The following is a 21496-nucleotide window of genomic DNA, read 5'->3' on the forward strand; positions in this document are numbered from 1 at the left end:
TTGGGTGTTGCTTACCAAGCATCCCTGCAGGATCTGAGCAGAGTTAATGTTACAACGTGGTTTATTCCTTTATTATGGGTTGGCAAGCTTTAACTTGGATTTGGTGAGAAGTCCAGTTCAGTCTGTGACCATGCAAATGCTGGCGGTGGTGCAAGGGCGGCAGCAGTGTGAGGTGGGATAAGCAGTGAGGTGCCTGCATGGGGTGAAATCCACTGCTTTGCCAGCAGTGCTTCAGCAATTGGTAGAACTGTGGTGTGACCACCTCTGTTGTGACCTTGATGTGATTTAGTTGGATGTTGGTTTGAGCCTGATGGCATAAACTTTCATCAGGCTTCCTTTTCTTCGTTGTATTTGGTTGTCTTGAATTAAGCATGGTTTGCCTACTGTGTTTGTAGAGGAGGGGAGAAGAAATTTCTGTAATCTTTTTTGGCCTGTACTGCATCACCATAGACTGTGAGGTAAATAGATTTTTTTTTTTTTGTCTTGCCTCAGCCAGCCTATTTTTCTTTTTTGCAGACATCTTTCTGTCTATTCAGTTAAATTTTTGCCTCTTTCTTCAATCCTGTTGAGTTGATGGCTTATGCCATCTCCTGGGTAAACATCTGTTGCTGTTCATTACTGTTACTGGGAACTGAGGCAAAACCTCATTCTGATTGACAGAAAGATCATTGTCTGGTGCTGGAATGTGCTTTCTGTGTTAGCTCTTTCCAATCTTTCATCCTTTGTGTATTAATAAAGTTCCTTAATTTCAGCTGTTGGTTTATGCCTACTCTACACATTTAGTTGTATGTAGCAGGACTTAATACTTCCTTTTTTTAAAGGTATTAATGTTTGATTTTATTTTCATGCTGGAATTGTTATTAAATTTCAGTGCTGACTGTTAGAATGTCCACAGCCAAGACATTGTAGAGGAAGAGTGCAGATATCTTTTCCAGTGAGAACTGAACTAGTGTTTTGGTGATGGAGATGGCCAGCTAGGAAGCTTGGTTACTGACCATAAGATTTTTGGCAATGCTATTTTTTCCATTTATTTTAAAGTTCAAATGAGGTGAGGAAGAAAAACACTTGTTTTGTGACTTAGATATGGATGTTCTTGTCTACATATTCTGGATTGTTGATTTTTTTTTTAATAACACATTAAAATGTTTACTGTCTTCTACTGCATATGGTTGTTGGGTGGTCCAAGTTACCTTTCCTTGAGAGCCCACAGTAACAGTCATCTGTTTCTTTGAAATACTGCATAAAGAAGAATATTAAGAAAATTATTGGTTTCAGAGTCTGATGTTTATCTCCTGTAAGGGTATATGTATATGTGCTAGCCTAGAGAGTGTTAAAATTGCTGGATCTTGGCTTTTGATGAGCAGACAACATGGAATGTGTAGGCCTTGAAGTTAGCCTTCAGGTTTTGATAATGTATGTGTGTTCGTCTGCTGTTGAGGGGGGTGTTGGTGCCCGCTTGAATATTGCAGAACGAAGTTGCTGCTACTTCAGTGGGTGGTATAAAGGGCTTATACATCCTTAACGACATTGGACTAATGTATTGGTCATTGTGGGATTATTTGCTTGCATCCTATATGATGGACAGGTACTGGGATGGAGAATGATGAATTAACATGCTTTCAAATGTAGGCCTGCATTTGGAGATAAAGGGTTAGTATGTAGTGGCTGTTTTCCTGGTCAAAGCTGAAAAGCATTTACCTATTTCAACTTCAGTACTCTTAATTATTTGGCATTTACTGTGTGTTTCTGTAATCTTTATGCAGTTTGATTATTTAACAATAGAAAAATAATTAATGTTACAATTGCTATGTTTTGTTGATAAATACAATTTTTTCCCAGTGACTTAAAACTCAGGTGGTACATTTTTAGTCATTACAGTTTCACTGTACCCAAAGTTTAAGTTGCTTTGAGGTAGCATTCTGATTACTGTTCATTCACTTGCAGAGGGAGACTCTGATAACTACATTGCTTATTACAGAAGAGCCACAGTGTACTTAGCCATGGGCAAATCTAAAGCAGCAATTCGGGATTTAAGTAAAGTGGTTGAATTAAAGCAGGACTTCACATCAGTAAGTATTACTGAAAATGAAAATTGTTCAAGCGTAAAAAAAACAACCCCACAACCCTGTTTTGAAGAAGGTTGTTTTTTCAGATTTTGCTAAACAGAAATAGAAAATACAGTATCACTCAGAAGGCTTTAAATAGGATAAATTAATAGTAGTGATGTATGTGCTTGAATTTGCAACTATGCTGAGTACAGTCTAGCCAGTTATTCTTACAATTAATAGTAGTTTTATTAGGTTCATGTTCCTCATGGAAAGTGTTTAGTACAAACCCTTCCCTCACTTATGCTTATTCTCCTCTCAGTAACCAAGGCTATGCCCTCTGAGAGCGAGGCAGGGGGAGGGGTGGGAAGAGAGTGCACAGATGCCTCTGTTTTTCTTCTGTCTTAATCAGCATTTGATTTGAGGCATCTCTTCTCCACAGGAACTGTCCTAATCTCACAACCTTCCTACAGCGTTGTTGCAAGTTCTGATTTACTCATGCCTTGCTCACTTCTGCTTGCCGTATGTGGAGACTGCCTCACTAGTTGGAGAGTGATGCTGGAGTCCTCTCCATCTGATTCTCTCATCTCCCTTTTCCATGGGCAGTAGCGTGTCCTGTATAGCTTACAGTGAAGGAGCAAACATTAAATTCATTGTTGTATGAGAATAATCTTATCATAAACCAAAATATTCTAAATCATTACTTTGTCTTTTTACATAGCTTCTATTACTCTGAAAGTTCAGTGAAAGCATTCAATGTGGGGGTTGTTTATTATTTATTATTTCTGCTAATTCCTTAAAAATCTTTAAGCAGTTATAGTCAGGAAAGTGGTATAAGGTAAACATTCACTTTGTTTTATATAAGTCTAGAGATGAGTTCTTTCCATGAGTTGTAGCTGCTCATAAAAGCTGTGGCTGTTTTTTGTCCCTCAGCTCTGGTGCAGAGCAATCCTTTATCGTTAAAGAGGCCTCATAAGAACATTGTCAAATTGAGAAGACAAAAAATGGATGTCGTGATCTCTGTTTAAGCTTGTTAGCTGTAGTAAAATGAAGCTTTTTTACTTCGCTGCTAAAGGAAACTGACGCTTATTTTCATACTTTGCTGAATTCCAATTTGTAAATCAAAAGAAACTATCTTACGTTTCATTTCAGGCAAGATTACAGAGAGGACACTTACTGCTCAAGCAAGGAAAATTTGATGAAGCAGAGGATGACTTTAAAAATGTGGTAAGTTGGAGGCCCAAGTTGAACTACATCACTGCTTTTAAGGTTGGGTTCTGAGCCAAGGTCTCATCTCAATTCTGATGCTCTAGAGTGTATGTCTATGTATACCTGAGTTTGTTTTTCCTGTTCTTTAAAGAGGTATTGTCGCTAAGCTACCTTGTATGAATAAATGACTGATAAAGTTGCAGTGCAGTGATGAAGATGAAATCAGAAGGTGCTGCATGAAGTAGCACAGCACTTGGAAAAGTCTCTTTTTTGTGTGTGTGTGTGTCTGATACTTGATGATCTCTGCTTAATGACACCTATACTAGGGAGCAGTCTTCATTCAGAAAGAAAGGATAAGTGACATGGAACTTACTTGTTGACCTGAATTGACCCTGCTTTACATCACTGTATTCAGGTCACCCTGGGAAATCACTAGGGGCCTTATGGATGAACCTTTGAAGGTGCCTATCTCTCTTCACTGATTATAGAAAGATCCTGGGCTCTTAATTTAGTCACTGGCCTGTTAAAATCAATGAACTTCAGTGGCATGCATCTGCAGAGGAGTTCTCCATCTTTCATGAATGTGTTGACAGTACTTTCTCTCCATGATCAGAAAGTGCCCAGTGTTTCCATACAGACACAGCTGGGTATTACCCACCTAAAACTCACTTGGGTTCTTTTTTCTTTCAATGGGTATTTTGTGCCTTTTGGCCTTTCGCTGCAAATATAAACTGACCTAACCGCAGAACAAAATTCCTCAGAGAATATGTGAAACTCTATTCCCTCTCTGTTACACAAAATTTCTGTAAGCATGAGAATAAATAAGATTAATCTTACTCTTACTCACTCTTCAAGAGTTGCTAGTTTGAACAGCTTGCATGTCCCTTATGCTAAAATAAATAGAATTTACAAGTGTAACTGATGCTGTCTTGTTGTCTTTCTTTTGAAGAGTGTGATGGAGAAAGCAGTCCTGCATTGCAGATTACAGATGTTTAATGGAAATCTTACTAGTGAGTATATATGACAAAACCAGAGCAGTTCTACTGTACGCTCTGCAGGGCAGTTGGGAGGAATGGCTCCTGCAGGTGTAAATGCACCAGGCAGTCTTTGTGTTTGTAATAAAGCTACAGTAGCTTATTCTGAAATTCATGTAGCGATGGCTCCTCTGGGTGCTGCTGCTGCTTCCTCAGTAAGTTTCTCAGGAGTGTGTGGTCCGCAGTGACACGTCTGACTGTAGTGCAGCCCTGCTGTTTGCAAATGTGGGAGTATGTCGTTCAGCTCTGATTAACTGAGGACATAGTTGCTGCAATAGCAATTATGTGATGTCAGTGTTGATTCTGAGTTTGTGTAGGCATCTCTTTGCAGTTACTGTTTCTTGGAGCATTGCTTAATACTGCATATGGCAATGTTTTTCCAGACAACTGTCAAGTAGCTTGCCTTTTTTCCAAAACAGCTGCAAAAATTTCGCTTGCTGCCTTCGGTCAGTCAAATAGTTTCAGTCTTCAGTCGAGTTTTAACTCTGAAGTAGAAGAGAGTTTCTTCTCAGAACTGACTTATGAAGATGCCGTATTGGTCCTAAATCTTACTTCCAGTTTCCTTGGTTCTATGAATAATATTGCCTATGTACTAAGAGAATATGCCAAGCAGTCTCTTTTGAAGAGCACAATTTTCAGTTAAGTACGGTATGTGAAAGCAAAATAAGCTAATATTAAAGTAATCCTTTGTGATAGGTTAATTTTTTTCATATGGGGGAGGGGATTAAGTTATCCTACATACCGTGTCTCTTTAAGTAGAATACATATATCCTTGAGAGATTTCACTTGTTTTCTTCTCAGATTGACTAACTGAAAGATTAAGTACTCTGTCAGTTCTCTGTGTGTCTAAAATACCTTGTTTACTCTGGCAGTATGTTTGCATCTAAATAGGAAATTGCATTTAATCTCAAGATGAGAGGAAGTCAGAGTCACAATACTGTGAAATGTATTAACATTCTCTGTTTCTTTGGGGTTTTTTGGTGTATGAGAGGAGGGGAGAGAAGGAGGAAGGATGTTGGGGGTTGAATATCTTTCCAAATGATTTCCAGACTCTATCAGATAGATAGCCGATCTATCTATCGGACAAAAAGCAACGGGAAAAGTAAGTGGTAGTCACTAGGAAACTTTGACTTATGTTGTAAGTCAGTTGTCAAGAAGCCAGAAGGAATAAGTTGTACCTTGAAATGAAAGTTCCTTCTACTATTAGGGCAGATATGGCCCAAAGAAATGCCAGTGGGATCTCAATAGCTTTTAGGCTAGAATTTAGTTGTGGACTTGGATACCTAAAATTGCATGTTTTACATGTGAACAGTATGTAATCTATGATTCTGCTCTTTAGCAGAGTAAATGTAGGTCAGGATATGAACAGCCCTCTAGCTTCTCGCTTAGTCAGCTGACACCCGGCAACAAGAATGCTCTCGTTCTCACTAAGCATGTAGCACATCAGCAAACTTGGGTGTCCAAATCTGGACCTAAATTGGAGGAAAAACTTCGGTCATCCTGCATTAGTAGTGCATAGACTCGAAATCTGCAAACAGTCAGTGTTAGTCAGTAGGCATGCAGCAGCCTGGTTATATGTTTGAATCTGCAGAAGTTGAGTATCATGGAAAGATGGGGTGGAAATGCTGTATTTAAAAAAACAAAACTAAACAAACCTCCACCCCATCCATCCCTCTTCACTGACAGGGAAGTCTTAATTTGAAGAAAAATAATCCACTTTCTTTACTGTGCAGGGTTTCAGGATGTTATCTAGAATATGTGGTTACAGAAGTGAATTGCAGACTGTCAAATCTGAAAGTGTTTACCTTCAGTGGTAAGTTTTTTCCTGAGGAAATAGTTGTGTAGATGAGATGGGCTTTTTTCTGGTAAAGCCAGCCTTCTCTGAAGTACATTGTATGCCCTTGAACGGTAGTAGATGTTTTTACCTCTTGTGTGATTTCACAGAAGAGATTGTTTGTTTGGGTCAGGTGTTGACCTCAAGGGAGTAGATCAGATTTTAAAATATTCCACACTTTTGAGTTGGAGAAACCAGATCAGGGTGTGGAAATGAAGGAGAGTAACTTTACTTGGACTACTCAAGGACAGACATGTAGGAGCAAGATGGTTTGTAATTTGCTGTATGATGCTTGCATTAAGACTCCGTGTCACCAGTGTTGCTTTCAGTGCCTACCAGAACTGCAAGGCAACTGATGTAATAGGCAGTCTGAAAAATGCTGTTTTCTCCTAGCACGTTCCGGAAGTCTGTTGAATCCCAGTGGAGACTCTGAAAAGCTTTTTTCTTCCCATCCCTCCTCGCACTCTCTCTTGGAGTCATGCTCCTTGAAAGGGATCTCTGCAGTTCAGGACATGTAGTCATTTTTGAGGGAGAGAAAGAGTAAGAAAAAAGAAAAAAATGGAGGGGAGGATGAGTAAACTTTCCCAGCTTGTTGTGGGAAACAGCGGTTGTGTGTAGAGCTTAAAAGAATCATTGAAACTATTCTTGACATGTAATAGTAAAACTATCCTTTAGTGTATACTTGTGGAAAGAGAAGAAAACTTCAAACCTTTAAAGTCTTTGTACACAGTTTTATAGTATGTGGGAAAAGTTTCATGAGCACCCTAAACCTCTTTAAAGTTACATGATTGCTATGCAGAGCTGTTTCTCTATTTGGATGTTTCTACCCACTGTGGCATATTGGTTCTGTCTGTCTTGTGAGGTGGTGTCAGTATGAGAGGAGGCAGTGGGAATGCCTGACTGGAAAGCATGGGAGCACTCCTTTCAAGAGCAGAGCCTCTTTGACACCCAGCCTTCATGCCTTATTTTTAGATTGCTTCGTTTTTTTTTTTTTCCCCCCCTCCTCTGTACTTCCCTGTTGGCTGAAGGGTGTGATTCAGACTTATGTCTTGACATGCTAAGCAATACTATATTTTTAGAAACCCCTACTTTTGGCCAACAAATGCAGCAAGCTGATGAAGTTCCCAACTGATGGGCCAGTTTTGTTTTGTTTTGTTTTCCTGTCTAGCTATACAGAATCACAACTTCTTAATCTTTAGAAGCACTTTGGGTTTCCAACTCAGTTACCAGTTTGGAAATCTAGGACCTAGAAGGTAATAAAACCTTCAACAAGTGCCAGCAGAGTAGTTTAATTCTTGAGTTCAGAGTGCCCAGGCTGGAATGGGCTTAAGTCCATAGGTGACTTTAGAAAGTCATTTGCACACAGTATTTATTTCTTTGGTTGAGTGCTTTATATATGCTTTATATATTTTATATATAAAGCATATATGCTTTAATACCAAGTTCCTTCTGTTTTGGTTGGTAGTTTCTGAATAATAGTCAACAGGACAGATCTGTGGGCACATCAACATTCATGTCTAAGGCCTCAATCCATGACATCTCTGGAATATTTATTTTATCTTTAAGCATGTGATTTTTAGTGAAAATAAAAACACTGTATACTTTGGTTGATGGAAGGCCTTCAGAAAAGGTGACAAAAGCGATGCAAGTCCTGGCAGCCCTTTGTATATGCCTTGAAATACTGTCTGTGGCTTGTGTCCTAGAGAAAATGACAAGCATTTGAGTTCTGAATTCTGTACAAGGCACAAAAATAGACCAGAACTACCTAGTCTATTGGAAAGTGTGGGAAGGACCAAGTTGTCGTATTTTTTTTAAAAATTCTTCTTTTTTTTTTTTAAAACTGACTGTAATGTTCACAGTTTCAGACTGTTGCAATAAATACTGTAAACTGAGGTGTCCTAAATACGTAATTCTATCTCCCTTAGAAGCATAAACACTTGAAAGCTGGAAACGGAAGGTGCCGCTCCCAGCTCCACTAGATGTCAGCCAAGACCAAGTGACTGAGCACTGTACACTTGAAAATCCTTGTTTTCGAATCTAGAGAAGCACTTGGCTGTTGCAAAATATACTGGGCAGTAGTTTTCCATTGTTGGTTGGTATGTGTAATAATGCTATTTTGGATGTAGGTGGAGGAGACCATCTTATGGCACTGTAAGTTAATCTGATTTGAGTAAGTTACTAGGCAAGTTTGGGTTGGGTATTTGAAGCTCTCTGAACCAGATCAGAGTAACATTAGATTGTTTCCAAATACATTCCTCTGTAGTACTGTGATCATTTGTAGCTTCCTGAGTGAAGAATAAGAGATATTTAAATATTTCATTGCTTTTTTTCCACCTATCTAATATCATAGTTAGAGAATTACTTACAGTAACAAAGCCATTCCTGTATACTGGCCTTTGTTTTCTGTAAAGGAATTAGGTGCAGGTTTGGGGCGGGGGGGTGGTGGTGAATGAAAGCTGCTGTTAACAGATGGCTAACTCTTGTTGCTGCAACATAAATTGCAGCTAATTTAGTGTTTTAATCCAAATGTAGTAAAGCTCAAAGACAGCAAAGGATGCTGTGCTGAGAACATGTTCACCGGTAGCAGTGTGCATGTCCAGCAGAACTGAACAGAGCATAGCTTCTGACTTGGTGCTTTGAGGCCATTGATGAAGCATGTAGAGGACTGTTTGGTTTGCTTAGACCTGAAGGGTCAGCTGAAGGGTTTTTTTTTAATACTTTGCTCCTTTCTTGGAAATCTAGCACACTTAGTGCAAGCATTTAGTTCTGACTTGTCACCCTGCAAGCTTCCTGCTCCACAGGAAAAGCACAAATAATTGACATGCGATTTGTTATTGATAGTGATGTGGCAGTCCTCTGAATACAGAGCAAAAAGAAAAAAAAAGGGAAGTAAACCAAAATGAGAGTATCAAACAGCATCACATTTCCTGCTTTTTTCTGTAAATGAACAGGCTTCTTTTTGCTTTAGGTAACATTACTGATTAAAACATCATAGCAATACACTACTTATTAAGAGCTTATGAGTGTATATTTTCATCATACTGTAACACACAAATGCTTAATGGCTTTAGTTTGAATAATAGCTTGAAAAGTTTCCCTTTCTTTAACTGGACAGCTTGTACCACCTAAAATTATCTAGGATGTTTCACTCAAGTGCTCTTTATTACTATTGGAGTTGTCTGTATGACTGTAACATTGCTTTTCATATTCTACTGACTTTTTGCTCCAAAAAATTGCAAGAAACATACCCTGTATTTAAAGAGTGCAGTATTATCGTGAGATAAGCTTAAAAGGAAGCATAAAGCTTGTCCATAGCAAAACCTCTTAATTTCTAAAAGATGAAAATGCTGAGAAATTGAGGGAGAAGCAAGTCAGCTGGAACGGAAGAGTTCAGAACTTCAGAGAGTTTTGTAGTCTTGGAACTTTTAAAATTACAGGTGCAAAAATTTACCTCTACTACAAGCTGCAGATTTGGGGGAGAAAGTGGACGCACAGCGTCAGGGGTTTATAGGCAGAGTTTCTGTTCTAACCAGAAGAAAAGCTTTTTGAGACCTGTATTAGAAATCAGCCTACAAAGATGAAAACTCTTTGATCTCATTCCTCTCCTCTTGCTGAAAGACAGTTTAGCGAATGAAGGAGAATTTTCAGGTCTAAGTACAACTTGATTTTTGCCAGAATAAAATGAAACAACTGCATAAGGTTCAAAAAGACTGAAAATGAAAAGTCTAAGACAGAGGTGGGACCTGTGCTTGCTTTTGATGTTGTGTTTAGGCTTTTGCTTTTCATATACTTTAGTGTTAGAACCAGGGGAAATTTTGTTAAAGGAGTTCTGAGGGCTGTGTTGAATTACATTAGAGACTTAAGCACAAAATATGGGTGTTTGAAGAACTTAGTGATGAGAAAAAGGGAAGAGGCCACTTCGAGATAAAGGAGGAAAGAAAAAGTATTGGGTGACTTTGAGGATTCAGTAAGTTTAGTCAACACTCTGTGTATAGAATGCAAGGTAGCGCAAGTTTTGATTAAAAAACAAAATAACAACAACACAAAACAACAACAACAAAAAAATAAAGTCCTGCTGATCTGTCCCTTTTAAAACTTTGGAAGTCATCCTGATTAGTGGCAAGTGTGAAACCAGTGCCTTATTTAAACCTTACTAATCTTACAAATGACTTCCTGGCTTTGCAAGGGAATGACTGAAATTCTTCCTGGTCCTTATTTGTCTTCCTGTGTGGTAGCAGAGTTGCCTGTGACTTTTTTTTTTTTTAATTTTCTTTGAAAATACAAAGCTGCCTAAACAAATGAAAGCAAGTACAATATAACCTGTTCTACTTGCTCAGAGGGGTTTGAGAAATTAGAGTCTTTGTAGACAAAACTTGAGACTTGTTTAAAACTTCATATGAAGCAAAGTTCATAAATTCCCAGCCAATCCTCGTTGAGTCTTTCCCCCATCTGTAGCATCTTGACTTGCTGCTGTAGCCACTCTTTCTGGGAAAAAATGTAAGAAACACAGCTGTACATGTGACATGTTGCAGTTTGTTTCTGTCATGAATTTATAAATATGTGTTGTGCTTAAAATGAGATATGTGATTATGCCATGTGGATATACTTTTAACTGATGCTGAAGAATCCAGTGTTTAATAACTGTCTAGAGAGAGATGAATTAACTAGGCTACAGTTGAGAGGTCCATGTCTTCCAGTGACAGACAGTGTCTGTTGTGTGTGATGTGTCCAATGGTAAATGATCAAGCATGGTGGGGGGAGGAATTAGATTTCTCGGACTTCTAGCAACTTGTATTGAAGCTAAAAATGCCTGTCTTTTTCGGAAGTTTGGAGTTGGAAACATTTCCAGTGGAATTTTAAATCTAATTTTGCTTTATTTGCAGCTTTAGTCAGTTCTCCATGATGTGATTATTAATGGGACAGAAAGAGATCCTTGAACAAGCATTTCAGTCTCTCTCCTTGTTAATGTTTGCAGCTCAAATCCAATCCTAGCAATAATGAGGAAAAAGAAGCCCAGACTCAGCTGACAAAATCTGATGAGCTACAGCGCCTGCATTCACAAGCATTATCTGCCTACCAGCAAGAGGATTATGAAGCTGCTATTTCTCTTCTTGATGAAATCTTGGCAGTAAGTGTTAAGTAAAATGGTGCTGTGAAAAGGAAGTAAGAGCTCCTATCTGACATCTGTGTATTTTTGTTTAATAACTTCTTCACTGATGTGAAAATACCATTGGTGTAATTGGGTCAGTTTTTGCTGAGCACCATGAGTCCATAATGGAGAATGGAGAATGCTGAACACTAACTGCAAAAAAGTCAAAATAATAGGTTGTAGTTAGGGTTAAAGATACAACTTCAGAGAGACTTCTGTTATGGATAACTTTCTTGATTATACTTCCCCATTTTTCTACAGTTCAATGTTCTTGGGGAATTTGGGGAAAAAAGTTGTTCTCAAACCAGTGAAGTTTTTCCAGGTATAGGAGGCATAGGATTTTTTATCTAGGTTTTTTGTTCCCTATATGCAGGTCATACTTGTCTTGAGGAACGTGAAGCAACAAAAGATAAAAAAACTCAGAGTTAATGTACATAGCTATCTCAATTTTCAGCTTGTTCCTTAGATACCAGTATTTATTGAATCTTAATTGGCATAGGTAGTCTGATAGTTTAAGTGTAAATAACTCAATCATGTGGGCATTTTGTGTGTTACCTAGAAATACATAATAAAAGACAGTTAACAGTTACGTTTCTTCACACTGTTGACTTGGAATTTACAACATTCTAGCTTTTGGTGAAGAAACTGCCAAAGTGTGAGAGTTTGCTTATGGGGAGGGAATGTGGAAAAGCAGAAAAGCTCATTCTCTAAAATGAGCCATATTTGTTTACAAACAAATGATAATACCCAGAAAAAATTCTCTAAAATGAACTATGATGGGCAGTTCCTTTTAATTAATTATTCTTGCCATACTGTGATGTTGTTACTTCTGTATATATCTTTAAAATTGAGATACTAAGGTCAAATCTTGCGTAGCTGAATCTTAGCCACAGGCTACTTTCTAGAGGACAGCTGCCAGCTTGGTCCTTGCTGTTCATTACCCCTATTCTTTTGGGAAGATATAATAATTTATGATTCTGATATCCTTCCCTGGAGGCTCAACAGACTGTCCCAGTTTAAGCAGTGCCAGTAGATTTAATTCATCTCCCTGCATGAGCTCATTGAATCACTTACAAATTTTTTCAGGCCTTTGTTTTCTATTTGGGCAGGTGCATCACAGCATCCACCAGGAAGCAGAGATGCTAATTTCATATACTCTGCGTGCAGCTTGAACCTTATGCTATTGCAGTTGGCAAAGTGAAATTAAGTGGTATTTTTTCTTTTGTTGGGGAGAAAAAGAAGTGAAGTGTTACACACCAAAAACAAGCTTTTAATTTTGGTTTCTCAAGGTTTGTGTTTGGGATGCAGAGCTACGGGAACTTCGAGCTGAGTGTTACATAAAGGAAGGGGAACCAAGCAAAGCCATTAGTGACTTGAAAGCTGCTGCCAAATTAAAGAATGATAACACTGAAGCCTTCTATAAAATGAGCAGAATATATTATCAGCTCGGGGACCATGAATTATCACTCAGGTAATTTTTACTGTTTGCTGTAATTATTATAATTATATTATAATATCTGTCTGAGACAGAAAATGTGATAATATAGGTCATGATAAACAGTGAAATATCTATGTTGTCTGTTTTTTGGATGGAGTAGCCACTCTCGTCTGGATCTGATGAAGCTAAGAACTGGCAGTGAAGACACCATGATTATTCTTGGCAGACCAGCCATTGATGCTTTCTAGCACCTTGCTTACTTAAATAGAAGCCATAGTGCTGGTCCATCAGAGTTGCTTATATTTACTGGTCTTATGTTTCTCCATCCTAGAAGAAAGTGCTTCTCCTAAACTAGCTTTGCTGGAACCTTTTTTTAACCTTGAGCCTCCATTCAAGTTAAGTTTACAAGGCAAACAAAAAGAAAATCTATGAATTAAGTCTTAGGGCTGGATTTTGTGTTTTTTTTTTCCAAGAGTGCAAACAAAAAGGTTACAAGCTTAAGAATAAATAAAAAGTACAGGAGCATCCAAGTGTGAGGAGCTGGAGATCCAGACCTGTCATTCTTGCAGTGTCCAGTATTTTGGATGATTTTTTTTTTTGTAATGCCCTACCCTTTTATTCATATTCAGTTAACTTGAGGGTGTTATTCCCATACGTTCCTAGTCAGTGCTGCAGATAACTGCCCTTGCCCCATGTGCACTGTTAACTTCATACTCTTGTGCTCAGCTGGACAGATGATACAAGCTGTCTTTTTGCACACAAGTGGTTTCAGTGCAGCTTATCTCAGATCTGCTACCTGCATTTTCAGGCTCCTTCCGATATGCCTTCTGCCACAGAATCTCTTAAGAAAGAGGTGAAGAGAACTGAAAAAGCCTGAGTTTTATTTTTTTTCTTGGCAGGGTATGACAAAGGCTGGTGGATGGAAACTGCATGTAATTATAATTGCAAAAACTAATTTTATAGCTGGGCAAAAGTAAATGCCAAGTAGCTAATTGGTTTGCATTAGGGACCTCCTTTTTAGAGTATACTTAATCTCTGGAGCTTATAGGTGACTTTTGTGGTGTCTTTTGGTAGCCCACACTTAGCCTAGTGATTTCAAGAATAGGTGGGGGGTTCTTTTTGGTTCCCATCCCTGTCCCCCCGTGTCCCCCCCTGAAATCCACACACGGCCTTGCTCTATTAATAAACAAATTTTAACGTTTTTGTAAGTACAATTGAGAGAGATGTTGAAGAACCAAATGGTGTCAGAATGAAGGGTTAAGCCTCTCCTTTATTTTTCTATGATTCTAATTCCCTCCCCACCATCATAAGGTATACTAAGAAAGAGTTCTATAGCTCTTGGACTTGCTGAGTGATTAATCTTGTCCTTCCCATAGTTTTCTTCCTCTTCCCTTTACAGGCTTACTGATTTTCAAATTAATAGATATTTTTGTCTGTGCTTAGGAACAAAATAAGATTTTTGCGATCTCTTTCTGAAAGTAACACCTTGGTTGTCCTGTGATGACTCTGTATGATACAGAACTTTTATTCCTTAATATGATTGCATTTTGGAGTTTTTTTAAAGACTTTTGACGATTTTAAGAGGTGTCTGATGAAACAGTCTTCACAGTGAAAAGTCAGGCTCAGGCTTGGCTGATAGTCCATCAAGAGGAGGTTTGGGTCTTAGCTGAGCTTTGTCTGTTTCAGGCAGCATAAAATATATTTCTGCATAGGTATTTGGTAATGTAGCTGAGTTAAAATATACAGGAAAAAATACAAACAAATGTATCTCATAATGCCGAATATAATTTCTTTCCCAGGGTATATTTTTCTTCTGCTGCTTAGTCAGTTATTAATGTAGCACTTCTCAATCTTTGCATATTTGGTAATACAAAATATAAAAACAAAACCAGACAAATATCCCTGTATATTCTGGAAGACCTGTTTTTTGGTCTCGCTTTAAAGTAATTTTTTGGATGAAGGGAGAGATTGTGTAAAGTCAACTGTTCTGGACAGCTTATAGATGCTGCATTCTCTAGGTGAAATTTCATCATGTGTGGTAATGTCTTCCTGTTTTGTTTTGTTGTTTTTGGTTTTTTTTGTGTGGTTTGGTTTGGGTTTTGTTTTTTCGTTTCCCCCCCGCCCTGTGAAAAGTGAAGTCCGGGAGTGTCTGAAGCTTGACCAAGACCATAAGCAATGCTTCTCTCTGTATAAGCAAGTAAAGAAACTCAATAAGCAGATAGAGTCAGCAGAGGAATTCATCAGAGAAGGCAGGTAAGTGTTCCCTGCTGTATTAAAAAAAAAAAAAAAAAAAAAAAAATCATTACTGAGGCGCCGACTAACTGATTGAGGAGTTGTGATGCTTTTTGCATCTGTCAGTTGAAGTGGATAACTAAACACAGCTCTCAAATTACAATTAAAGTAAATATTGACTTGCATAGTGATGATCCTGTTCTGATTCTTTCTTATGCCACTGTCTTCTCTTTGCATGCTAAACTTCTATGTGGAGCAGGTAGTAGCAACAAGATAGGGATAATATGTCAGCTCTCATCACTCAGCACTGGTGAAGCCACAGCTGGAGTGCTGGGCCCCATAGCACAAGGGAGATGAAGCTATTGAGAGAGAAAGTCCAGCGAAGTGCCATTAAGATGATGGACGCACTGGAGCATCTCCCTTCTGTGAGGAAGGGCTGAGATAGCTGGGGCTGTTCCCACTGAGCCTTCTCTGCTACAGGGTCATCTCATCAATGTATATAAATACCTGAGGGGAGGATGCAAAGAGGGTGGAGCCAGGCTCCTTTCAGTGGTGCCCAGTGGCAGGACCAGAGGTGATGGGCACAAACGGAAACAGGAAATTCCATTTGAACATGAGGAAATAATTCCCACCACTCCCTTGTTTCCACTGGTGCAGATTGCCCAGAGAGGTTGTGGAGTCTCCCCACTGTGGAGATACTAAAAATCTATCTGGACACAGTCCTGGGCATCTTGCTGTAGATAGCCCTGCTTCAGCAGGGGGGTTGAACCAGATGACCTCCAGAAGTCTTCCAACTTCAACTATTCTGTGATTAAAGGCCCACATCTTTAGACTAAAACTACCTAGTAATTCTGCAGTGCCTTGATAGCAAAAGTGGATCTGACTGATGAGCTTCTTTTATGCACCCTATTAAGTGATAGACAATGCCTCTGTATTCTACTTCTTGCTTTATTTCAGTTTTACATGTTTCCAAGCACATGACATTCAACTGTAAGGAACCCTAACAAGTGATTAAACATCTGTCAAGGTGGCTTTTTAAAATGAAGTACATCAGGAATGTGAATCAGCACAACTGAAGATAGTTTTATTAAGTTAGCAGTCTGTTTGGACTGTTTTCATTATAGTTGTTGTCTTAATCCAGTACCAGCACATTTTCAACAAATATTCTGAGAGCTTGAATTTCTTCTACCTTGTACCAACCTATGGGTTCAATCACACACTTGTATTTTTGGGTGAATGTTCTAATCCATTTCTTACTCAAACCATGGAACTTTTAACATCTTTGAAACCTTCACAGCAAAAATACATTTTACTATGTGACTTGTGGAGAAGGCAGGCAGAGAACAACTGCCCAATTCAAGCTGGCATAAAGAACGTTCTTTTTTTTTTTTGTACCAAGAAATGCAAATGGTGCAGTGCTCACAGCAGTACTCCATACTTAGTCCATCTCAGACATCAGAGAGGGAAATGCTTTTTTCCAAGTGTAGAGTGGTGTGTGGGACAGGAGGCAAATCTAGAGACTGTGCACACTGAGGATTGGTAGTTGTTATCTTCTGCAAATGCCTGTCAGGAATAGTGCCTGCTCTTCTGTCTCATAGCACAGAAGATGGAATGGGGATGTAATTCTTGAAGTGGATGACAGTTTTCTTCATACTGTTGTCTCACACCACACCTTTATTACAGTTAAGGTACATTGCTAGAAAGATGTGAAAATCTGTGAATATTAAAATTTGTAAATAAATCACAACACCCTGAAATAGTTACTATATTTCATGATATTATGCTTATCTTTATGATTTAAACAGGTATGAAGATGCTATCAATAAATACGATTCTGTAATGAAAACTGAGCCAGAAGTCCCAGTTTATGCTACTCGTGCCAAAGAAAGGATCTGCCACTGTTTATCAAAGGTAATTCTGCTTCTATATCCCTCTGTAAATTTCTTTAAAACAAAAAAAAAATACCCCCAAAAAACCCACAACTACATGAATTTTGTTTTACTTTCTCCTCTCTAGAATCAGCAGGCTACAGAAGCTATACAAGTTTGTACAGAAGTTCTGCAACTGGAACCAACCAATGTGAATGCCCTGAAAGACAGAGCAGAAGCTTATTTGCTGGAAGACCTGTATGAAGAAGGTACAGTTGCATGCAGTTTGCACATACTTTTTTGTGGGTGTTTAAAATGCAGCCAGTGTTTCAAAAATTTAACATGCACTTTGATTCTACACTATGGTGTTAGCCCTAATCAGCACTGGTAGTTGCAGATTTACAAAAATATCTGCTGGTAATTTTGTCTTGATTAGTATAAGTGGAATGTACTCGTTTTATCTACAGCAGAGTTGTCTTTACAACAGTGGGCTATGTTCAGGATGTTTTACGAGGCTATACAGCTTACTCATACACATTTTATATAATCAACAGTGTCAGACAATTGCATTTAGAGATAAGAGGTAATTATAGTTATGGTGATGTAAATCAATTTTAGGAACTCCGTTTTAATGTCTTTAGATGGCAGTGTGAAACAATACTGTTCTAACCCTAGCATATGTTGAGGGCAGAGGAAGATAACAGCCATTGCTTCACCTCTGTGGGTCTCTGTAGTGCTGCTAAGAGCAATAAACTGATTCTGTTCCTGAGGCTGCATTTTCCATATGGGGTTTCCATAAAATGCATACTGTTACACAGTCCCATCTACAGCCTTGGAAAATAAGGACTGAGTAATGGGTGTCTCAGAGTAAACCACTATGTTGTTACCGAGCTTCTTTAAGAGTACTAAGTGCTACTGTGCTATAAAAAAAGAACCCTTCGAAATTTAATTTAGTGAATCTCATTTCCTCAAGAAGCCAGGCTTAAGAAGGAAATGTGGACAATCTGTCTGTTCCACCCCCGTGCTCAGTCATGCAGCAGTTCTTGAAGCATTGGGCTGTTTCAGTCAAATGTGATGAGGGAAAAGACTTGTAGGCTTTACATCTGCAGAAAACTAGTTCCATTAATTTTAGTACTTGTAGAACAATTTTCCTTTTCTGTATTCTGGTACTGGATCTTTCACTTTACAACTGAACAAAACCAATCTTTTTGATTTAAACATTCATGAGGCAGCTGTTCTCATTAATAGCATGCTCAGGTTTTTTGTCTTTTTGAGAAATTAATCACAGAGGGATGATGTTGCTCATCTCTTGAAGCTCACTTCAAAAATGAGATACCTATTTTGTTCTTTTTTTAGGCCTCCTTGACTTAAATGAAAACATGCTATAAAGAGGACTGGTGTCATTTCAGGCAGTCTTCTTCATCAGACTTTATATCTCTGAACTGACCTAGTCCCAGTCCCTCTTTGCTGAGGCTGGCAAGCCTTCCTCCTGCTTATAAGAGAAAGGGTGGAAGACAACAGAACTTTGGAGAACTCGTGACCTTTGTACAAAGGGATTGCTTAAAAAAAAAAAGGCCACAAAATGTAAGGAAAAATTGTCTTTTTGCTTTTCTTAGGGTAATATTTTTCCATCTTTTGATTGTTTAGAACTGTGATGTCAACCTAAAGGTGAGGCTTAGGAAGATTTCAGTCATGAGGCCCCCTTTGGGCATTTCCCAGTCTTTTTCTGTACTTCAATACGGTGGAAGTAAGCTCAGTCAGTGTTGGGAAAAGTAGATTTACAAATGAATAAAAAAAACCCCAAACCACTTCCCTAAAAATAGTTAAAGGTACAGAATATAAGTTTACATAGATTACGGCTTGTACAAAGGTTTTTGATTTAAGAGGAAGGAGTATCAGCAAAAGGAGAACCCAAAGAAAATTTAAGATTATTTTTTCCCCCTCAAGGTGTATGAATCTTCAGCTTAGAGGAGGGTACAGAGAGGAGCAGGCCAAACAGGCCCTGCTGTGAGTCTTCTCAGGTGTACCTTTTGCTTCTTACTAGTGGGCAGAATTGATCTCTTTGTTTTCTTGAAATTGATGAATCTCTTTCTAACATTATCTTCTAGTAAATCCTCATCTATTTCTGGTTCCTCTAGGGTGAGAGAATCTGGCAACTCTTGGAAATTAGAGGCGGCGGGGAGAGGGGAAAGAAGTTTGTAACAAGGTCCTGCACAAACACACAGTGCCGACTTGTTCTTGTGCTGGAACAAATGTCTCCCTATTTATAGGATATAAGGAAACACAGAGAGGATGCACCTGGGATCTGGGAGACCTTATTTCCGGGGCTGGAGCCCGCTGGGCTTGGCCTAGCATGGTTCTGAGGGGACAACCATGCTAGAGTGGAACCGTGCTCCTCCAAATCCCTTTTGTTTAGCATATGCCCTGCCTTCTTCCTGCCCTTCCTCCTGCCCTTGACAGTAGTGAGATGGTTATAGTTATACTCTGCCTGCCAGCAGAGCCTCCATAACAGTATGATAGTCCATTAATGTTAGTCTGCCTGAAGGTGTCTTCACTTATCCTTCAGTTTTAACTGCTATAAAATGATGGCTGATTTCTCTCTGCTGTAGAAAGCAGTAGAGCAATTAAAACCATAGTCTTATATTTAAAGGGGCAAACTGATTCTCATTCTTCCCTCAAGAAACTTTCATGCTGGAGGCCCCTATTTTTCTGTCTAAAGACAGGAAATTTCGAAGTACTTGAATTCAGAGCTTTTAAGGCGATTATTGTTAAATGTTCAAGATACACTTCAGTATGTATAGCTGAGTTCTGATTCCCATCAAATGGTTTTAATTACTTTATAATCACATGAGATCCAGGGCTTGTCTACAGAGACAGATGTGTAATGACTCCCTTTCTGGCTTACCTCATAAGTACAGGAGTCTGTCTAAGGTATACAGCACAGGTTTTGTCAAAGAAAACAACCCATGTTTCTGTTCCGAAATTGATCAGGTCATCATTCCCCCCCGCCCCACTACTGTAGAGGAAACAGTCCCTGTTTCAATAAGAGCATAACTGTCAGAGGAACAACTGAACCAGTTAGCATGGACGTGAGTTGTCTGCAGTTACTCGTGTTTGATAGGAAATTAATTCTGTATACGGAATAATGGTCAATCTTGGTCACTCTGTTTTAAAGATGCAAGCAAAATAGGAAAGCCAGCTGAGGCATTTAGAGATACATTGCGATTACTATTTGAGAGATTGTGAAACCTCTTATATTGAAAGAAGGAGAGTTAGATTTGCCTAAAGTATTTAAATTGAAAGTGATACTGGAAACTGGCTGCTCCTTTTATGTTGAGGGACAGGATGAAAGCAAGAAGTGGTGCGCTCTGAAATAGCCAGCCAGTAAGAAGCAGCCACGATTATGGTGTTTGTTTGTGAGGTACTAGTGCTTTTAGAAATACTGACTGAGAAGAATTTATTAAATGTCTTACTCGACATACTGTGAATTAGTAATAAGTCTCCTGGTTTCATAGCAAACTTCTTGTGGTCAGGAAGCTGTCATCCTGCTTCCACCTATTTCCAACCCTCACCCCTCAGGTGGGGAGAGCAATTAGCTCTGAAAGAGGAAAATTCCTACAGTGGAGAGTTCTGTCAAAATGGTCCAGGAAGGCCGGACATTCTTCAAGAAGGAAATCTTAAAGGCATGGGAGCAGGTATTCCCCGTGTGCTGTAAGACAAGCTGGCGGGGAAGGCGACTGGCCTGGCTGAACAGGGAGCTTTTGCTGGGACTCAGGAAAAAAAAGAGAGTTTATGACGTTTGGAAGAAGGAGAAGGCAACTCAAGAAGAGTACAGGAATGTCATTAGGTCATGCAGAGAGAAAATTAGAGAGGCAAAAGCCCAGCTAGAGCTCAATCTGGCCACGGTTGTAAAGGATAACAAAAAATGTTTGTACAAATATGTTAACCACAAAAAGAGAGCCAAGGAGAATCTCCATCCCTTATTGGATGCGGGAGGGAACATTGTCACCAAGGATGAAGAAAAGGCTGAGGTACTTAATGCCTTCTTTGCCTCAGTCTTTAATAGCCAGACCAAGTACTCTCAGGATATTGAGCCCCCTGAGCTGGAAGATGGGGATGGAGAGCAGAATAAAGTCCCCATAATCCAGGAGGAAGCAGTCAATGACCTGCTGCATTACCTGGACACTCACAGGTCTATGGGGCCTGATGGGATCTACCCAAGAGCACCGAGGGAGCTGGCAGAGGAGCTTGCCAAGCCACTCTCCATCATTTGTCAGCCGTCCTGGTTAACAGGGGAGGTCCCAGACAACTAGAGGCTTACCAGTGTGACACCCATCTACAAGAAGGGATGGAAGTGGGATCCTGGGAACTACAGGCCTATCAGCCTCACCTTGGTACTGGGGATGATTATGGAGTGGTTCATCTTGAGAGTGCTCACAGGGCATGTGCAGGACAGCCAAGGGATCAGGCCCAGCCAGCATGGGTTCATGAAGGGCAGGTCCTGCTTGACCAACCTGATCTCCTTCTATGACCAGGTGACCCACTTAGTGGGTGGGGGAAAGGCTGTGGTTGCTGTCTACCTGGACTTTAGTAAAGCCTTTGACAGCGCCTCCCACAGCATTCTCCTGGAGAAACTGGCAGCTCGTGACTTACATGGGTGTACTCTTCACTGGGTGAGGAACTGGCT

General features: G+C 39.4%; 1 protein-coding gene across 1 annotated transcript in view; it reads left to right on the plus strand.

Annotated features, from left to right (window-relative positions):
- Nucleotides 1-17078, plus strand: part of DNAJC3 (DnaJ (Hsp40) homolog, subfamily C, member 3) — a gene marked incomplete at its 3' end in the record, with an annotated part of 24009 nt that extends 6931 nt beyond the window's left edge. Inside the window, exons 3-9 of the mRNA XM_010286851.1 lie at nt 1945-2069; nt 3198-3272; nt 11098-11250; nt 12561-12742; nt 14843-14962; nt 16747-16852; nt 16958-17078. Of these exons, the coding sequence (XP_010285153.1) occupies nt 1945-2069; nt 3198-3272; nt 11098-11250; nt 12561-12742; nt 14843-14962; nt 16747-16852; nt 16958-17078 (882 nt within the window). The remainder of the gene's footprint in view (nt 1-1944; nt 2070-3197; nt 3273-11097; nt 11251-12560; nt 12743-14842; nt 14963-16746; nt 16853-16957) is intronic.
- Between the last annotated feature and the right edge of the window lie 4418 nt (nt 17079-21496).

This window comes from Phaethon lepturus, unplaced genomic scaffold (genome assembly GCF_000687285.1).
Source record: "Phaethon lepturus isolate BGI_N335 unplaced genomic scaffold, ASM68728v1 scaffold16235, whole genome shotgun sequence".
Taxonomy (NCBI): Eukaryota; Metazoa; Chordata; class Aves; order Phaethontiformes; family Phaethontidae; genus Phaethon; species Phaethon lepturus.